Source organism: Oncorhynchus gorbuscha, linkage group LG08, assembly GCF_021184085.1.
Source record: "Oncorhynchus gorbuscha isolate QuinsamMale2020 ecotype Even-year linkage group LG08, OgorEven_v1.0, whole genome shotgun sequence".
NCBI classification, from domain to species: domain Eukaryota; kingdom Metazoa; phylum Chordata; class Actinopteri; order Salmoniformes; family Salmonidae; genus Oncorhynchus; species Oncorhynchus gorbuscha.
This window is the reverse complement of record NC_060180.1, coordinates 51,338,693-51,356,373: the sequence shown is the minus strand read 5'-3', so window position 1 is coordinate 51,356,373 and position 17,681 is coordinate 51,338,693. Positions and strand designations below refer to the sequence as shown.

The following is a 17,681-nucleotide window of genomic DNA, read 5'->3' as shown; positions in this document are numbered from 1 at the left end:
TGCTCATTGTGTTCATCTCCATTGTATTAAGTTCTCTCACCTCCTCAGTCTGTGAGGGGCTGGCCCTGGGCATGGGGGAGACTTGTGGGGTCCTGAGCGGCCCGCTGTTGCTGTCCCCTCCCTGCTCCCTGTGCACCGTCTGGACGTGGTTCTGCAGCTCAGCCTCCGACTCAAACTTCACGTTGCAGCTGGTGCACCGTGTCTTGGTGGCGGTCGAGGAAATAGAGGAGGAGGGCGATGACGATGAATGGGGCGGCTTGCCTTTCCCCTCTCTGGGGCTGAGTCTCTCCGTCTGAGCGGTCCATGCTGTTACAGGCATGGCTGGGGTCGTGGCTCCTCCCCCTCCCTGCTGCTGCTGCCTGCCTCCATTCATCACCGTGGGGCTGGAGCTCTTTGAGCCGGCAGCGCTGACACATGCGGCACACAGCCCGTAAGGCAGCCCGTTGATGTCCAGCTTCACCAGGTCAGATTTGGAGCGGAACTCCTTCAGGCACGAGGCACACTTGAAGAGTTTCTGGTTGGCCTGGTGGTGTTGTTGGTGGTGATGCTGGTTGTGGTGGTGGGAGGCGAGATTGGTGGTGCGGCCAATGGGGTGGTTGGTGGACATGGTCCCTGTCTTCTGCATGTGGAAGGTGCCGTGAATCTTGAGCTCCAGGGTGGAGGTGACGGTCTGCATGCATACCACACAGCGGAAGCCCGTCAGGGAGTTCCGCAGGTCGGGGTGCATCTGGCAGTGCTCCATGAAGTCCTCCTCGCTCTGCAGGGGCATCTTGCAGATGCGGCAACTGCCCGTGTCTAGGCTCTTGCTGTGGGTGACCTTGTGCTCAGTCAATGTGAGCAGCGAGGGGAAACGCTCTCCGCAGATGGGACACATGTAGTGCTTGACGGGGCCCAGGTGGGTCTGCATGTGTTCCCTCAGACCTGCCTCTGAAAAGAAGGTGCGCTGGCAGACGTTACACTTGTGGGTGCCCTTGATCATGTCCGACTTCCTCTTCGCCATGGCGCTTTCGCCCGGGCGGATATTGTGGTCTCGGAGCTGGTGGTTGGTGAGGAGTGAGTCCATGGTGTATGATGCCCCGCAGATGTCACACCCAAACAAGGGGTCTGCGGTGTCCACTTCCTCCTCACTCCCATCGTGGTTGTTTGGGGACTCCAACACGCCTCCTGATCCTGCCGCTCCTGCACCATGGCTGTTGGACAGGAGACCCTGTAGCTCTGCCTCGTCCTTGGCCGCCGGGTGGTGGTCCGCTCCTCCGGTGGTGGATCCATTCGCACCACAGTTCTGGGCCTTGCCCTCGAACACACAGTGCTTTTCCCTCAGGTGCTTTTCCAGAAGTACGATGGCGTGGAAGGCCTTGCTGCAGAAGCGGCAGTTGTACTTCTTGCTGTGTGTGGTGATGTGGCACTGCAGCTCCACCTCCGTGCCGAAGGACTCCCCACAGAAGATGCAGCGGTGGGCCCGGCCCTGATTCTCCAGGTGGCTGTGCTTGACATGCAGCTGCAGGTCGGCCTCGTGCCTGAAGTCCCAGTTGCAGGAGGTGCAGCGGTACACCTTCTTCTCATTGCTGTGCTTGACAGCCAGGTGGAGCTGGGTGGACACCTTGGAGTCAAACACTTCCTGGCAGAGGGTGCAGCGGAAGAACACAAATGTGTGCATGTCCAGCAGGTGTTTTTGCAGGTCGTCTACCGAGGTGAACTGCTTGTCGCAGCTCTCACATATGTAGTAAGTGGAGGTGATGGTAAAGTGGACCGTCACATGTTTCAGCAGGGACTCCTGGTTGGGGAAGTCCTTGTTGCACTGGGGGCAGTTGAGTTGGGGCTGCATCCCATCCAGGTGAGTCTTCAGGTGGGTCTGGAACAGGTCCAGGCTGGTGTACTTGGCCCCACACTGGTTGCAGATGAACTCGCTAGTGCCACGATTGCTGCGAGAGGAGGAACCATGAAGGAAAGATTGATCAATCGATATGGGTGAGGAAGGGCTGAGGGTCCGCAGAGACTTCTTTCCATTGTTGATGTAGTTCAGCGCCAGAGGAATGTTCTTGTGGTTTTCTTTGATGTGCTTGTTCAGCTTCAGAACGCTGTTGAAGATGGGCGAGTTGGTGCAGTAGGAGCAGGAGTACACCTCCACAATGGGCTCCTTGGGAGTCACCTCTAGCGGGGAGTCGAAACGCAGGCTGCCCCCATCGCAGTGGGTCTGACGGACGTGCTCCTCCAGGGTGGCCTCAGTCAGGAATCCCATGAAGCACTGGGGACAGAAGAAGGCGTTACTCTCCTTGGCCACGGGGCTGGGGAAGCCGTGGGAGCAGCGGATGTGTTCTTGAAGAGAGTTGAGGTCACTTAAAACCTCGGTGCAGAAATTACACTGAAGCAGGGTGTCAGGCAGGCTGCCCAGCAGGGTGGCATGGTCCTCGGCATTGTGCACCTGCTTCAGGTGCTCGTTCAGGTTGAACAGGGAGGGAAGCACCTCTAGGCAGAACTGACAGGTGTGTGCCTGCTCAGGTTTGTCAAGGTGCATGGTCCGCAGGTGTATCTGAAGCACGGCAAGGCTAGAGAACACCTGCTTGTTGCAGTAGATACAGCTGTAGGAGATCTTGGGCTGCTTGGACGAACGGCCCCCAATGTCGTGTGAGGTGTGCTGGGCGGCCCTCTTTCTCCTCCCCCGGGTCTTGGGTATGGGCGGGGCTGCCTCCACCATGGTGGAGCTGTCGACGGAGAGGTTGGAGTCTGGGGTGGTGCTGGAGACAGAGGTGTAGCCCACAGTGAGCAGGGATGGGCTGTTGCTGTGGTTACTGGATTCGGGGAGCTGGTGGACATCCATGTGGGCGTACAGGTCCTCCACAGAGAGGAAGTGCTCGGAGCAGACGGCGCAGTTGTGACCTTTGCGGTCGCGGCTGTGGGCCTGGTCAATGTGGGTCAGCAGGACACCCTCGTCGCTGAATGGCTCATGGCAATAGATGCACTGCAAGGCGCCGCACAGGCCCCCGTCCTCCGACGGAGAGCACTCTGGGTGGCACTCAGCGATGTGCCTTTGCAACTCCTCAGGGACATCAAAACCCTCCTCGCAGCGGCTGCACTTCCTCGTCTCCTTCAGCTTCCACTCCTCTCTGGAGAGGCCGCTACCCGGCCCCCCGCCACCACCGTCTTTGCCCCGCTCGTGGACCTGCATGTGTCCATGGAGGGAGCTGGAGGAGAGAAAGCCCCGGCGGCACACAGGGCACTTGTGGGGCTTGTTGGAGGCGTGAGTTTTCATATGGATCTTGAGGTGGTCGCTGCGTGAGAAGGCCGAGTCGCACTCGCCACAGTGGTACTTTTTGTCGCCGGTGTGCAGCTTGACGTGGCGGTCGCGGCTACGCTTGTGCTTGAACAGGCGGCTGCAGAAGGTGCAGCTGAAGGGGAGCTTGTCACCGTGGCTCTGCTCGTGGCGCTTCAGGAAGCTCAGACGGCTGAAGGACTTGTCGCAGAACTGGCACGGGTACGGCAGGCCGGGGCCCCCTTCATCCTCGCCAAAATCATAGTCTTCACCGTGGCCGGGGGAAGTCTGGTCTTTACTGGATGGAGATGATGCAGGCCAAGAACAGGAAGGATCATCCTCGAGATCAACACCATCTATACAGAGTTACAGAGGTACAAAGAGAGAGAGAGAGAGAGAGAGAGAGAGAGAGAGAGAGAGAGAGAGAGAGAGAGAGAGAGAGAGAGAGAGAGAGAGAGAGAGACGCAGAGAGGCAGAGAGCATAAGAGAGAGAGCATAAGAGATAGAAGAAGGCGAAAATGAGGAACAAGAGGGAGATGGGGAAAGAGAGAAGGTGTTTTGTCAGATTTCATTAGGAAGTCATTTGTCTCAGCTCTGTTAAATAGTAAAGGTGGGCTGCTGTGGCATTAGTCAGTATGGTAATTGCAAGGTAGCTAAGTATGAATTTACATTCCTTTGTTACTTGGACATTTTTCCTCTTGCTACTGCATTATGCTTGCCTCTCAGAGGTAACAATTCCTCGCCTTATGAATTATCTAAAAACCTACACTTCAACCTGCTATTCAAAGTGTAATTACAGGTAAGGAAAGAAAAATGTAAATTATTTTACCACAATTAACCTTGTATGTGGCCATGTAATGGCTTAGCCCGCTGTGACTTAAAATCTCTCTGACATTTAATCCCCAACACAAGGCAATGGGGAGCTTCAAGATGTAACCCCCACATGAGGTAAATTAGACAATTTCTATTATTCTTTAAAAATGACCTGAATAGTTTAGAAGAAATAGACTTTAAAATGACCTTATGTCAAGGGAGAGAAGAAAACAAAAGTCCACATCTTAGAACATTTTAAGGGAGAATTTAAACAAATGAATGCACAGTAATTCAAACACACTGTCGACACATATGGAAGAATAACACTCTCGCCACGACCGCAAACGAATGACTTTGTCAGGGAGAAGCGGTCTGTTCTGACAATTTGTCTATGGATATTAGATTATAGAATATTGGCTCAGCTGAGTGATTACTGGCTGAATGGAGCCATAAGGCAGCCGGTGCTTTAGGGGCACTGTGTAGGGTTAGGGTGAGGTCAGAGAGAGAGAGAGAGAGAGAGCGAGAGAGATGGGCGGAGCATGGGGAGGAGAAATACTTCACCCAAGGACAAGCAGGTGCAGTGAAGTACATGCCATCGCTTTTTTTTAGTTCATTTACTGTCTCTTTATCACAATCGGTTATTCATTGACATTCCAATGGTGCGGAATACAGAACACAGTGTGATATAAAATGGAAAATGCAGAAAACCCGTTTCCAGCAGGTTCAAAAGGTGATGGACCACTTCTTCCCTCTGCCGAATTCTAAGTGCTGTGAACTTCCTTATTTAAATAAAACAACGTAACTCCAGCCCCTTCGGAAAGAAAGCCAAAGTCAAAAGGCCAAAACTTGGAACGGGAAAAACAAGAGGAAACTGCACAGATTCATGGGATGGACAAAGGAAAAGCATAATGCCTTGATCATTCCAGGATCCAACCTTCCCCTTCACCATGCTATCTTTTAGCTGACGAATAAGTCTTTCTCCCCCCCCCCCCATTCCCTCCCTCCCTCCCATTCTGTTGTTTTTGCTGGGGAGAGAGATCTGCCCTTAGTCAGGATAACATGCCCTCACTGAGTACTTACACCCGTCAGGGCCTATCTTCAGGAAACAGATGGGGTCGGAGGTTATTCCCCTGCCCCTCCAAACTGCTGAAAGCAGCACATTGAGGACGGCCTGCCTACCTCCCACCTCCGACCCCCCTTCACCCCCCTGTCCCTGGCACACTGCCCACTTTGCACAAGCTCTGAGTCAAACCCAAGGAGCAGCAAACCAAACCTTGCCTGATTTATCTTCTTTCTTTATGTAGTTCATCCATGTTGTTTTTTTCTGGTTGCAGGGAGGATGGGTGAGTCAGTGGAATGCCCTCCTCCACACACACACACACACACACACACACACACACACACACACACACACACACACACACACACACACACACACACACACACACACACACACACACACACACACACACACACACACACACACACACACACACACACACACACATTCTCCCAGGATAGGAGTAGACAGCAGAGCAGAGAGAAATGACCCTAACCAATGCCTTACAGTCAAACATGTTGGCTCGGAGACAACACCAAAACAAACATGTTGGCTCGGAGACAACACCAAAACAAACATGTTGGCTCGGAGACAACACCAAAACAAACATGTTGGCTCAACACCAAAACAAACATGTTGGCTCGGAGACAACACCAAAACAAACATGTTGGCTCGGAGACAACACCAAAACAAACATGTTGGCTCGGAGACAACACCAAAACAAACATGTTGGCTCGGAGACAACACCAAAACAAACATGTTGGCTCGGAGACAACACCAAAACAAACATGTTGGCTCGGAGACAACACCAAAACAAACATGTTGGCTCGGAGACAACACCAAAACAAACAAACAAACACATAGCCAGATGCAGGAAATATATATGAAATGAAATCCTGCTTGTCTTATATGATGATGGCACGGCCGGCAGACATTGCGATGCTGTCAAGGCTGCCTCCTCCGTTCTTTGTTTAGTTCATTAACAATGTATATAATGTCTTTATTACACTGAGCTGCATACATTAGTCAACAGACATACCAAACAGCGGGGGAGCGGGCGCCATGAGTAATGTACACAAGGATTATACAAGTGGGTCATCATTTGAGTTGAACTGTCCAGCGCCTAATTGAATTAACATTCTCATGGTGCATCATTGTTGATTAACACAAGCGAATTAATGATCTGTATCTAGACATGACAGCTGTGTTGACACTGGACATGTGAGTACAGTATTGTTAATCCTACACGTGTTCTCCAATGTCTTCTGAATCATATCTACGCTGCTTTCTCTGTACTGTTCTTATTCCCACTAATGCGTTGTCTCGTTCTGAAAGGACGTTGGTGTACCATTCAAAAGGCCCACTGATATGGCTTTTGACAAACAGGTGGTTACTGACTCCTCGAAGCTAGTACTTTTGAGATAACTTGTGTTTTCTACACAGAATATTTGACCATATCCCATATCGGAGGGTGGCCATCATATATCACCATGGTGCTTGAGGTCAACAGCTCAGGTAACACACACACGGCCATCACGACAAGTGTGTGAACAACGGCAGATGAAAGCACTGTTCAACCCCAGGAGACTTAAGAGATAGAGAGACCCTCCTGTTTTTCCCCTCCTTCACCCAGACAAGAAATACCCAGGTCCTCGTCAGCCTGAGTAAATAACAGGGAGCCGAGAAGGCCTTTTCTTCCACGTCCGTCCGTCGTCTCTGGGGCCTCTGCACGCCACCACTCTCTGTGCCGCTGCCAAAGGGGATGCTGGGGCCTGAAAAAGTACACCCTGCAGCTGAAGGGCTGTCTTTGTTGGCCTGCCAAGGCCTTCCTGAGCATCCTACAGCCAACAGCCTGTCACGTCCTGGGAGGAAGACCTCCATCTTAGGGCCTGTCCCTCTACCCTGCTCTCTCTCTGGACTCTGGAGTCTTTCCTCTCTCTCTCTGGGCTCTGGAGTCTTTCCCCTCTCTCTCTCTCTGGTCTCTGGAGTCTTTCCTCTCTCTCTCTCTCTGGACTCTGGAGTCTTTCCACTCTCTCTCTCTCTGGGCGCTGGAGTCTTTCCTCTCTCTCTCTCTCTGGGCTCTGGAGTCTTTCCTCTCTCTCTCTGGTCTCTGGAGTTTTTCCTTTCCCTCTCTGGGCTCTGGAGTCTTTCCTCTCTCTCTCTGGGCTCTGGAGTCTTTCTTCTCTCTCTCTGTCTCTGGACTCTGGAGTCTTTCCTCTCTCTCTCTCTCTGGACTCTTTCCTCTCTCTCTCTCTCTGGACTCTGGAGTCTTTCCTCTCTTTCTCTCTGAAATCTGGAGTCTTTCCTCTCTCTCTCTCTTTGGGCTCTGGAGTTTTTCATCTCTCTCTCTCTCTGGTCTCTGGAGTCTTTCCTCTCTCTCTCTCTCTGGTCTCTGAAGTCTTTCCTCTCTCTCTCTCTCTCTCTCTCTGGTCTCTGGAGTCTTTCCTCTCTCTCTCTCACTCTGGGCTCTGGAGTCTTTCCTCTCTCTCTCTCTTTGGACTCTGGAGTCTTTCCTCTCTCTCTCTCTCTCTGGACTCTGGAGTCTTTCCTCTCTCTGTCTCTCTGGACTCTGGGGTCTTTCCTCGCTCTCTCTCTCTGGACTCTGGAGTCTTTCCTCTCTCTCTCTCTGGACTCTGGAGTCTTTCCTCTCTCTCTCTCTGGGCTCTGGAGTCTTTCCTCTCTCTCTCTCTCTCTCTCTCTCTCTCTCTCTCTCTCTCTCTCTCTTGACTCTGGAGTCTTTCCTCTCTCTCTGGACTCTGGAGTCTTTCCTCTCTCTCTCTCTGGACTCTGGAGTCTTTCCTCTCTCTCTCTCTCTGGACTCTGGAGTCTTTCCTCTCTCTCTCTGGGCTCTGGAGTCTTTCCCCTCTCTCTCTGGGCTCTGGAGTCTTTCCTCTCTCTCTCTGGTCTCTGGAGTCTTTCCTCTCTCTCTCTCTGGACTCTGGAGTCTTTCCTCTCTCTCTCTCTCTCTGGGCTCTGGAGTCTTTCCTCTCTCTCTCTCTCTCTCTCTCTCTCTCTCTCTCTCTCTCTCTCTCTCTCTCTCTCTCTCTCTCTCTCTCTCTCTCTCTCTCTCTCTCTCTCTCTCTCTCTCTCTCTGGACTCTGGAGTCTTTCCTCTCTCTCTGGGCTCTGGAGTCTTTCCTCTCTCTCTGGGCTCTGGAGTCTTTCCTCTCTCTCTGGGCTCTGGAGTATTTCCTCTCTCTCTCTCTGGTCTCTGGAGTCTTTCCTCTCTCTATCTGGACTCTGGAGTCTTTCCTCTCTCTCTCTCTGGACTCTGGAGTCTTTCCTCTCTCTCTCTGGGCTCTGGAGTCTTCCCCTCTCTCTCTGGGCTCTGGAGTCTTTCCTTTCTCTCTCTCTGGTCTCTGGAGTCTTTCCTCTCTCTCTCTCTGGACTCTGGAGTCTTTCCTCTCTCTCTCTCTCTGGGCTCTGGAGTCTTTCCTCTCTCACTCTCTCTCTCTCTCTCTCTGGACTCTGGAGTCTTTCCTCTCTCTCTGGGCTCTGGAGTCTTTCCTCTCTCTCTCTCTCTGGGCTCTGGAGTCTTTCCTCTCTCTCTGGACTCTGGAGTATTTCTTCTCTCTCTCTCTCTGGACTCTGGAGTCTTTCCTCTCTCTCTCTCTGGGCTCTGGAGTCTTTCCTCTCTTTCTCTCTCTGGACTCTGGAGTCTGTCCTCTCTTTCTCTCTCTGGACTCTGGAGTCTTTCCTCTCTCTCTCTGTACTCTGGAGTCTTTCCTCTCTCTCTCTCTGGACTCTGGAGTCTTTCCTCTCTCTCTCTCTGGGCTCTGGAGTCTTTCCTCTCTCTCTCTGGACTCTGGAGTCTTTCCTCTCTCTCTCTCTCTCTGGGCTCTGGAATCTTTCCTCTCTCTCTCATTGGGTTCTTTCCTCAGTCTAATATTAGCCCCCCTCTCTTTCTCTCGCCCATTTTCTATCTTGCTCAATCTGTTGGTCTCTCTCTCTCTCTGTCTCTCCCTCTCTCTCTGAGCTCTCTCCTTCTCCACCCCTCCCTTCTTTCCTTTAACCCTTAGCCTACAATTTCCACAGCCCCACGGAAATCAAATTTACATAAGAAATAAATCCCCATCAAAATCCGTCTGTTTAAGCTAGAGATGCACTACATGACCATCTCATTCCGGGGCATTCATATGCAGTTGTTCCCCCCATTGCTGCTATAACAGTCTCCACTCTTCTGGGAAGGCTTTCCATTAGATGCTGGAGCATTGCTGCGGGGACTTGCTTCCATTCAGGCACAAGAGCATTAGTGAGGTGGGCAATGATGTTGGGCAATTAGGCCTGGCTCGCAATTGGCATTCCAATTCATTCCAAAGGTTTTCGATGGGGTTGATGTCAGGGCTCTGTGCAGGTCAGTCAAGTTCTTCAACACCTCGCTTAGTGTACAGGGGAATTGTCATGATGAAACAGGAAAGGTCCTTCCCCAAACTGTTACCACACATTTGGAAGAACAGAATCGTCTAGAATGTCATTGCATGCTGTAGAGTTAAGATTTCCCTTCACTGGAACTATGGGGCCGCGCCCAAACCATGAAAAACAGCACCAGACCATTATTCCTCCTCCACCAAACTTTAAAGTTGGCACTAGAAATTCAGGCAGATACAGTTGAAGTCGGAAGTTTACATACACCTCAGCCAAATGCATTTAAAGTAAGTTTTGCCACAATTCCTGACATTTAATCCTAGTAAAAATTCCATGTCTTAAGTCAGTTAGGATCTCCACTTTATTTTAAGAATGTGAAATGTCAGAATAATAGTAGAGAGAATGATTTATTTCAGCTTTTATTTCTTTCATCACATTCCCAGTGGGTCAGAAGTACATTCACTCAATTAGTATTTGGTAGCATTGCCTTTAAATTGTTAAACTTGGGTCAAACATTTCAGGTAGCCTTCCACAAGCTTCCCACAATAAGTTGGGTGAATTTTGGCCCATTCCTCCTGACAGAGCTGGTGTAACTGAGTCAGGTTTGTAGGCCTCCTTGCCCGCACACACTTTTTCAGTTCCGCCCACAAATTTTGGATAGGATTGAGATCAGGGCTTTGTGATGGCCACTCGAATATCTTGACTTTGTTGTCCTTAAGCCATTTTGCCACAACTTTGGAAGTGTGCTTGGGGTCATTGCCCATTTGGAAGACCCATTTGCGACCAAGCATTAACTTCCTGACTGATGTCTGGAAATGTTGCTTCAATATATCCACGTAATTTTCCTCCCTCATGATGCCATCTATTTTGTGAAGTGCACCAGTCCCTCCTGCAGCAAAGCACCCCCAAAGCATGATGCTGCCATCCCTGTGCTTCACGGTTGGGATGGTGTTCTTCGGCTTGCAAGCCATCCCCTTTTTCCTCCCAACATAATGACGGCCATTATGGCCAAACAGCTCTATTTTTGTTTCATCAGACATTTCTTCAAAAAGTACGATCTTTGTCCCCATGTGCAGTCTGGCTTTCTTATGGCGGTTTTGGAGCAGTGGCTTCTTCCTTGCTGTGCTGCCTTTCAGGTTATGTCGACATAGGACTTGTTTTGCTGTGGATATAGATACTTTCGTACCTGTTTCCTCCAGCATCTTCACAAGGTCCTTTGCTGTTGTTCTGGGATTGATTTGCAATTTTCGCACCAAAGTACGTTCATCTCTAGGAGACAGAGCGCATCTCCTTCCTGAGCGGTATGGTGGCTGCGTCGTCCCATGGTGTTTATACTTGCGTACTATTGTTTGTACAGATGAACACGGTACCTTCTGGCGTTTGGAAATTGCTCCCAAGGATGAACAAGACTTGTGGAGGTCTACAATTTGTTTCTGAGTTCTTGCCTAATTCTTTTTATTTTCTCACGATGTCAAGCAAAGAGGCACTGAGTTTGAAGGTAGGCCTTGAAATACATCCACAGGTACACCCCCAACTGACTCAAATTATGTTAATTAGCCTATCAGAAGCTTCTAAAGCCATTACGTTATTTTCTAGAATTTTCCAAGTTGGTTTAAAGGAACAGTCAACTTAGTGTATGTAAACTTCTGACCCACTGGAATTGTGATACAATGAATTATTGGAAAAAATTACTTGTGTCATGCACAAAGTAAATGTCCTAACCGACTTGTGTATGTAAACTTCCGACTTCAACTGTAGCTTTCTCCTGGCATCCACCAAACCCAGATTAGTCCGTCAGACTGCCAGATGGTGAAGCGTGATTCATCACTCCAGAGAATGCGTTTCCACTGCTCCAGAGTCCAATGGCGGCGAGCTTTACACCCCTCCAACCGACACTTGGCATTGCACATGGTGATCTTAGGCTTGTGTGCGGCTGCTTAGCCATGGAATCCCATTTCATAACGCTCCTGACGAACAGTCCTTGTGCTGACGTTGCTTCCAGAGGCAGTTTGGAACTGGGTAGTGAGTGTGTGGCCTACCACTTCGCGGCTGAGCCGTTATTGCTCCAAGTCCTTTTCACTTCACAATAACAGCACTTAGAGTTGACTGGGGCAGTTCTAGCAGGGCAAAAATGTTACAAACTGACTTGTTGGAAAGGTGACATCCTATGCCGGTGCCAAGTTGAAAGTCTCTGAGCTCTTCAGTAAGGTCATTCTACTGCCAATGATTGTCTATGGAGATTGCATGTCTGTGTGCTTGGTTTTCTCTGCCTATCAGCAACAGGTGTGGCTGAAATAGGTGAACTTTGAGGTGTGTCCACATACTTATGTATATATAGTGTATCTGTTTTTTTGCACCAGGACAGCTGGAAACTCATTCGACATCTGTTAAGTCTGGGGTTTCTTCTACAAGTAAGAGTTTATTTTTTTAAATACATGTAAATGTGTTATCTCTTTTGGTTTGATCTGAGTTGGAGGTCTACAGTGAATGGTGGTAATTTCAAAACAAAATATTGTTTGGCACAGTTTACTGCTGTTTACAAAAGTCTATTGGCATATCAGCTTTCTATACACATAACCATTGGGCACCTACATAAATACTATCCTATACATCAAGATTTTACTGAAACATGCCCAAAACTACCCTACACACACACACACACACACACACACACACACACACACACACACACACACACACACACACACACACACACACACACACACACACACACACACACACACACACACACACACACACACACACACACACACACACACACACACACACACACACACACACACACACACACGTTATGTTCTTCTATCCTCTAGGGGACCTAAAATGAATTTCCATTAAAAATCCTATTTTCCCTAAACCTAACCCTTACCATAACCCTAACCTTAACCTGTAGCGCAAACTCTAACCCTAACCACTAATCCCTTACTGTTACCCTAACCCCAAATCTAACCCTAATTCTAACCCTAACCCTAAACCCAACCCCTAAACTTAAAATAGTCTTTGTCCTCATGGGTACGTGGGAAATGTCTCCACGAGGGAGAGTTTTCCTTGTTCTACTATCCATGTAGGAAAGGATAGAAGAACCAACCAACCAACCAACACCCTCACGCACGCACGCACGCACGCACGCACGCACGCACGCACGCACGCACGCACGCACGCACGCACACACACACACACACACACACACACACACACACACACCCCGAGCCTCCAATCCAGTCTACATTCGCTCTGTGTGCCACCTCTCATGTTCATTTTTAGCTCTCACTGTGTAAATATTACTGTTCAAATAAGCCTTTCAGTAAGAGACCTGGTGCCATTGCTGCTCCTGCACACACACAGACGCTGCTCTTAAGGACCCCTCAAGCTGGCTTGCGCTTGACTTCAAGCATTTACTGCAAAAACAAAGCTATCCTAGAGAATCTGTTAGCTCAAACTGGTTTGTTTCTGTGACCCCATTCTTTTTATTTATTTCACCTTGATTTAACCAGGTAGGCTAGTGGAAAACAAGTTCTCATTTACAACTGCGACCTGGCCAAGATAAAGCAGAGCAGTTCGACACATACAACAACACAGAGTTACACATGGAATAAACAAACATACAGTCAAATGAGGCAAGATAAGGGAGGTAAGGCAATAAATAGGCCATGGTGGTGAAGTAATTACAATATACCAATTAAACACTGGAGTGATAGATGTGCAGAAGATGAATGTGCAAGTAGAGATACTGGAGTGCAAAGGAGCAAGATAAATAAATAAATACAGTACGGGGATGAGGTAGATGGATGAGGTATTTACAGATGGGCTATGTACAGGTGCAGTGATCTGTGAGATGATCTGTGAGATGCTGCTATGGTGACCAGTGAGCTGAGTTAAGGCTGGGCTTTACCTAGCAAAGACTTGTAGATGACCTGGAGCCAGTGGGTTTGGGGACAAGTATGAAGCGAGGGCCAGCCAACGAGAGCGTATAGGTCGCAGTGGTGGGTAGTATATTGGGGTTTAGTGACAAAACGGATGGCACTATGATAGACTGCATCCAATTTGTTGAGTAGAGTGTTGGAGGCAATTTTGTAGATGACAGAGCCAAAGTCGAGGATCGGTAGGATGGTCAGTTTTACGAGGGTATGTTTGGCAGCATGAGTGGAGGATGCTTTGTTGCGAAATAGGGAGCCGATTCTAGATTTAATTTTGCATTGGAGATGCTTAATGTGAGTCTGAAAGGAGAGTTTACAGTCTAGCCAGACACCTAGGTATTTGTAGTTGTCCACATATTCTACGTCAGAACCGTTCCAGAGTAGTGATGCTGGACGCGTGGGCAGGTGCGGGCAGCGATCGGTTGAAGAGCATGCATTTAGTTTTAATTGCATTTAAGACCAGTTGGAGGCCACGGAAGGAGAGTTGTATGGCATTTAAGCTCGTCTGGAGGTTAGTTAACACAGTGTCCAAAGAAAGGCCAGAAGTATTCAGAATGGTGTCGTCTGCGTATAGGTAGATCAGAGAATCACCAGCAGCAAGAGCAACATCATTGATGTATACAGAGAAGAGAGTCGGCCCGAGAATTTAACCCTGTGGCACCCCCATGGAGACTGCCAGTAGTCCGGACAACAGGCCCTCCGATTTGACACACTGAACAATATCAGAGAAGTAGTTGGGCAACCAGGTGAGGCAGTCATTTGAGAAACCAAGGTTGTTGAGTCTGCCGATAAGAATATGGTGATTGACAAAGTCGAAAGCCTTGGCAGGGTCGGTGAATACGGCTGCACAGTAATGTCTCTTATCGATGCCGGTTATGATATGGTTTAGGACCTTGAGCGTGGCTGAGGTGCACCCATGTCCAGCTCTGAAACCAGATTGCATAGTGGAGAAGGTACGGTGGGATTCAAAATGGTCGGTAATCTGTTTGTTAACTTGGCTTTCGAAGACCTTAGAAAGGCAGGGTAGGATAGATATAGGTCTGTAGCAGTTTGGGTCTAGAGTGTCTCCCCCTTTGAAGAGGGGGATGATCGCGGCAGCTTTCCAATATTTGGGAATCTCAGACGATACGAAAGAGAGGTTGAACAGGCTAGTAATAGGGGTTGCAACAATTTCGGCAGATAATTGTAGAAAGAAAGAGAGGGTCCAGATTGTCTAGGACGGCTGATTTGTAGGGAGAAATAGGGAGGCTTGTGTGAGTTATGTGGGGGGTGCAGGGCAGTTGACCGGGTTACGGGTAGCCAGGTGGAAAGCATGGCTAGCCGTAGAAAAATTATTATTGAAATTCTCAATTATAGTGGATTTATCAATGTCTCCTAGCCTCAGTGCAGTGGGCAGCTGGGAGGAGGTGCTCTTATTCTCCATGAACTTTACAGTGTCCCATAACTTTTTGGAGTTTGTGCTACAGGATACAAATTTCTGCTTGAAAAAGCTAGCCTTAGCTTTCCTAACTGCCTGTGTATATTGGTTCCTAACATCCCTGAAAGTTGCATATCACGGGGGCTATTTGATGCTAATGTAGAACGCCACAGGATGTTTTTGTGCTGTCAAGGCAGTCGGAGTGAACCAAGGGCTATATCTGTTCCTGGTTCTACATTTTTGAATGGGGCATGCTTATTTAAGATGGTGAGGAAGGCACTTTTAAAGAATAACCAGGCATCCTCTACTGCCTGGATGAAGTCAATATCCTTCCAGGATACCCGGGCCACGTCGATTAGAAAGATCTGAAGTGTTTTAGGAAGCGTTTGACAGTGATGGGTGATGGTCGTTTGACCGCAGACCCATTGCGGATGCGGGCAATGAGGCAGTGATCGCTGAGATCTTGTTGTATTTGGAGGGGTGTATTTGGTGGGCAGAGGTGTATTTTGAAGGCAAGTTGGTTAGAATGATATCTATGAGGGTGCCCGTGCTTACGGATTTGGGGTTGTGGGCATCAAGCTTAGATTGTAGGATGGCTGAGGTGTTAAGCATGTCCCAGTTTAGGTCATCTAGCAGAACAAGCTCTGAAGATAGATGGGGGGCAATCAATTCACATATGGTGTCCAGGGCACAGCTGGGGGTGGAGGGTGGTCTATAGCATGCGGCAACGGTGAGAGACATGTTTCTGGAAAAGTGTACTTTTAAAAGTAGAAGCTTGAATTGTTTGAGTACAGACCTGGATAGTAAGACAAAACTCTGCAAGCTATCTCTGCAGTGGATTGCAACTCCGCCCCCTTTAGCAGTTCTATCTTGTCGGAAAATGTTGTAGTTAGGGATGGACATTTCAGGGTTTTTGGTGGTCTTCCTAAGCCAGGATTCAGACACGGCTAAGACATCCGGGTTGGCAGTGTGTGCTAGGGCAGTGAATAAAACAAACTTAGGGAGGAGGCTTCTAATGTTAACATGCATGAAACCAAGGCTTTTACAGTTACAGAAGTCAACAAAAGAGAGCACCTGGGGAGTGGGAGTGGAGCTCGTCACTACATGACCTGGATTAACCTCTACATCACCAGAGGAACAGAGGAGGAGTAGGATGAGGGTACGGCTAAAGGTTATAAGAACTGGTCGTCCAGCACATTCGGAACAGAGAGTAAAAGGAGCAGGTTTCTGGGCGCAATAGAATAGATTCAAGGCATAATGTACAGACAAAGGTATGGTAGGATGTGAATACATTGGAGGTAAACCTAGGCATTGTGTGATGATGAGAGAGATATTGTCTCTAGAAACATTTAAAGCAGCTAATGTCACCGCATATGTGGGAGGTGGAACAAAAGTTGGTTAAGGCATATTGAGCAGGCCTAGAGGCTCTACAGTGTAATAAGACAATAATCACAAACCAGACCAGCAATGGACAAGGCATATTGACATTAGGGAGAGGCATGCGTAGCCGAGTGATCATAGGAGTTCAGTGAGTAGTTAGGCGGGCTGGAGACACGGCGATTCAGACAGCTAGCAGGCCGGGGCTAGCAAGCTAGTAGAAGGGCCTTAGAGGGACGTCGTGACGGAGGAAGTCTGTTATAGCCTCCTCATGCAGTTACGTCGAATTGACCAGTCGTGATGGAGTAGTAGGGTTCCGTGTAGCAAAGGGGTTCAGTCCAATTGGCAAAATAGGTATAGAGGCCAAAGAAATTGGCCGATGGATCTCTTCAGCTAACAGTCCAATATGCTCAAGACAGCTAGCGATGCGCGGCTAGCAGGCAACCAGATGGGTATTCAGGGGATGTCGCGACGGAGGGGCCTGTTTGAAAAAAAAAGCTTTGGGCAGATTACGTAGGTAGTCCAGTCATGATGGATAAGCAGGGCTTCGTGTAGTAAAAGGGGTCCAAGCCAATTCTTCCCCATGTCTTCACGATAAAACATATTGAGAAGGAAAGCAGGGAAGTCACAGGTGTGGTCAAGGTTTAGGTGGGTGAAAATATTCATAATGTAAGTTCTAGCATGTCATAGTATATACTTCTACCCACTGGGCAGACACTGGTAGAACATTGTCTCCACGTCATTTCAATGAAATTACGTTGAACCAACTGGGAATAGATGTTGAATTCAGGTCTGTGCCCAGTGGGTTGAGTGTAGTACAGTATAACTGCACATCTCTCTGGCCTGTCATCATAACTGTGACAATTTGACAGAATAGGTGACATGTGTTTTTCCTTCTCAGCTTGCTTAGCTCGATAAATTAGACCAGACAAGTCTCTGTGTCAGTCTACGACCTCTACCCCTGAATCCCTGTTATGGACATCAACTTTAACGACTGAAGACAAGCTGCGTGTGATTGTTTTCTTTATCCAGTCATAACACCAAAACACTGTTAAAGCTTCTAAGGGCCATGTTTTGGGAATGACTCACTTTTGGCACCTGTGACTTCCTGTCTGGGGTCCTGGGAGCAGTTCAAGGCGTCTTATCTCTGCCTGACAGAAATGAACAGGGGTGGATAGAGCACCTCAACTCTTATCACTGAGCCAGAGCTCTCATATCCAAATCCACTATCTTATTTTATTCATCCTCTGCCAATTCTACCACTAGACTTTTGTAAAAATCGTGTTCCATATTTGCATGTTGGAGAGAACAGGTAATGCACTTTTTCTAAATTCAAAAAACATAATCTTCAAATCTTTGTATCTTACCAGGGATCTTTATAGGGATTTCCCTAGGAACGGTTTGTGTTCATGTGTCAGTGCTCAAGTACATGAGTGAGGGTGTGAGTGTGTGTGTGCATTTG

General features: G+C 48.7%; 1 protein-coding gene across 6 annotated transcripts in view; it reads right to left on the bottom strand.

Annotated features, from left to right (window-relative positions):
• The window catches only part of LOC124041785 (zinc finger protein 521-like), a 158,271-nt gene that overhangs the window by 69,162 nt on the left and 71,428 nt on the right, over positions 1-17,681 (bottom strand). For all 6 annotated transcript variants that reach the window (XM_046359805.1, XM_046359806.1, XM_046359807.1 and 3 more), the window contains one exon: positions 41-3,606. In XM_046359805.1, coding sequence (XP_046215761.1) covers positions 41-3,250 — 3,210 coding nt within the window. In that variant the 5' untranslated portion in view covers positions 3,251-3,606. The remainder of the gene's footprint in view (positions 1-40; positions 3,607-17,681) is intronic.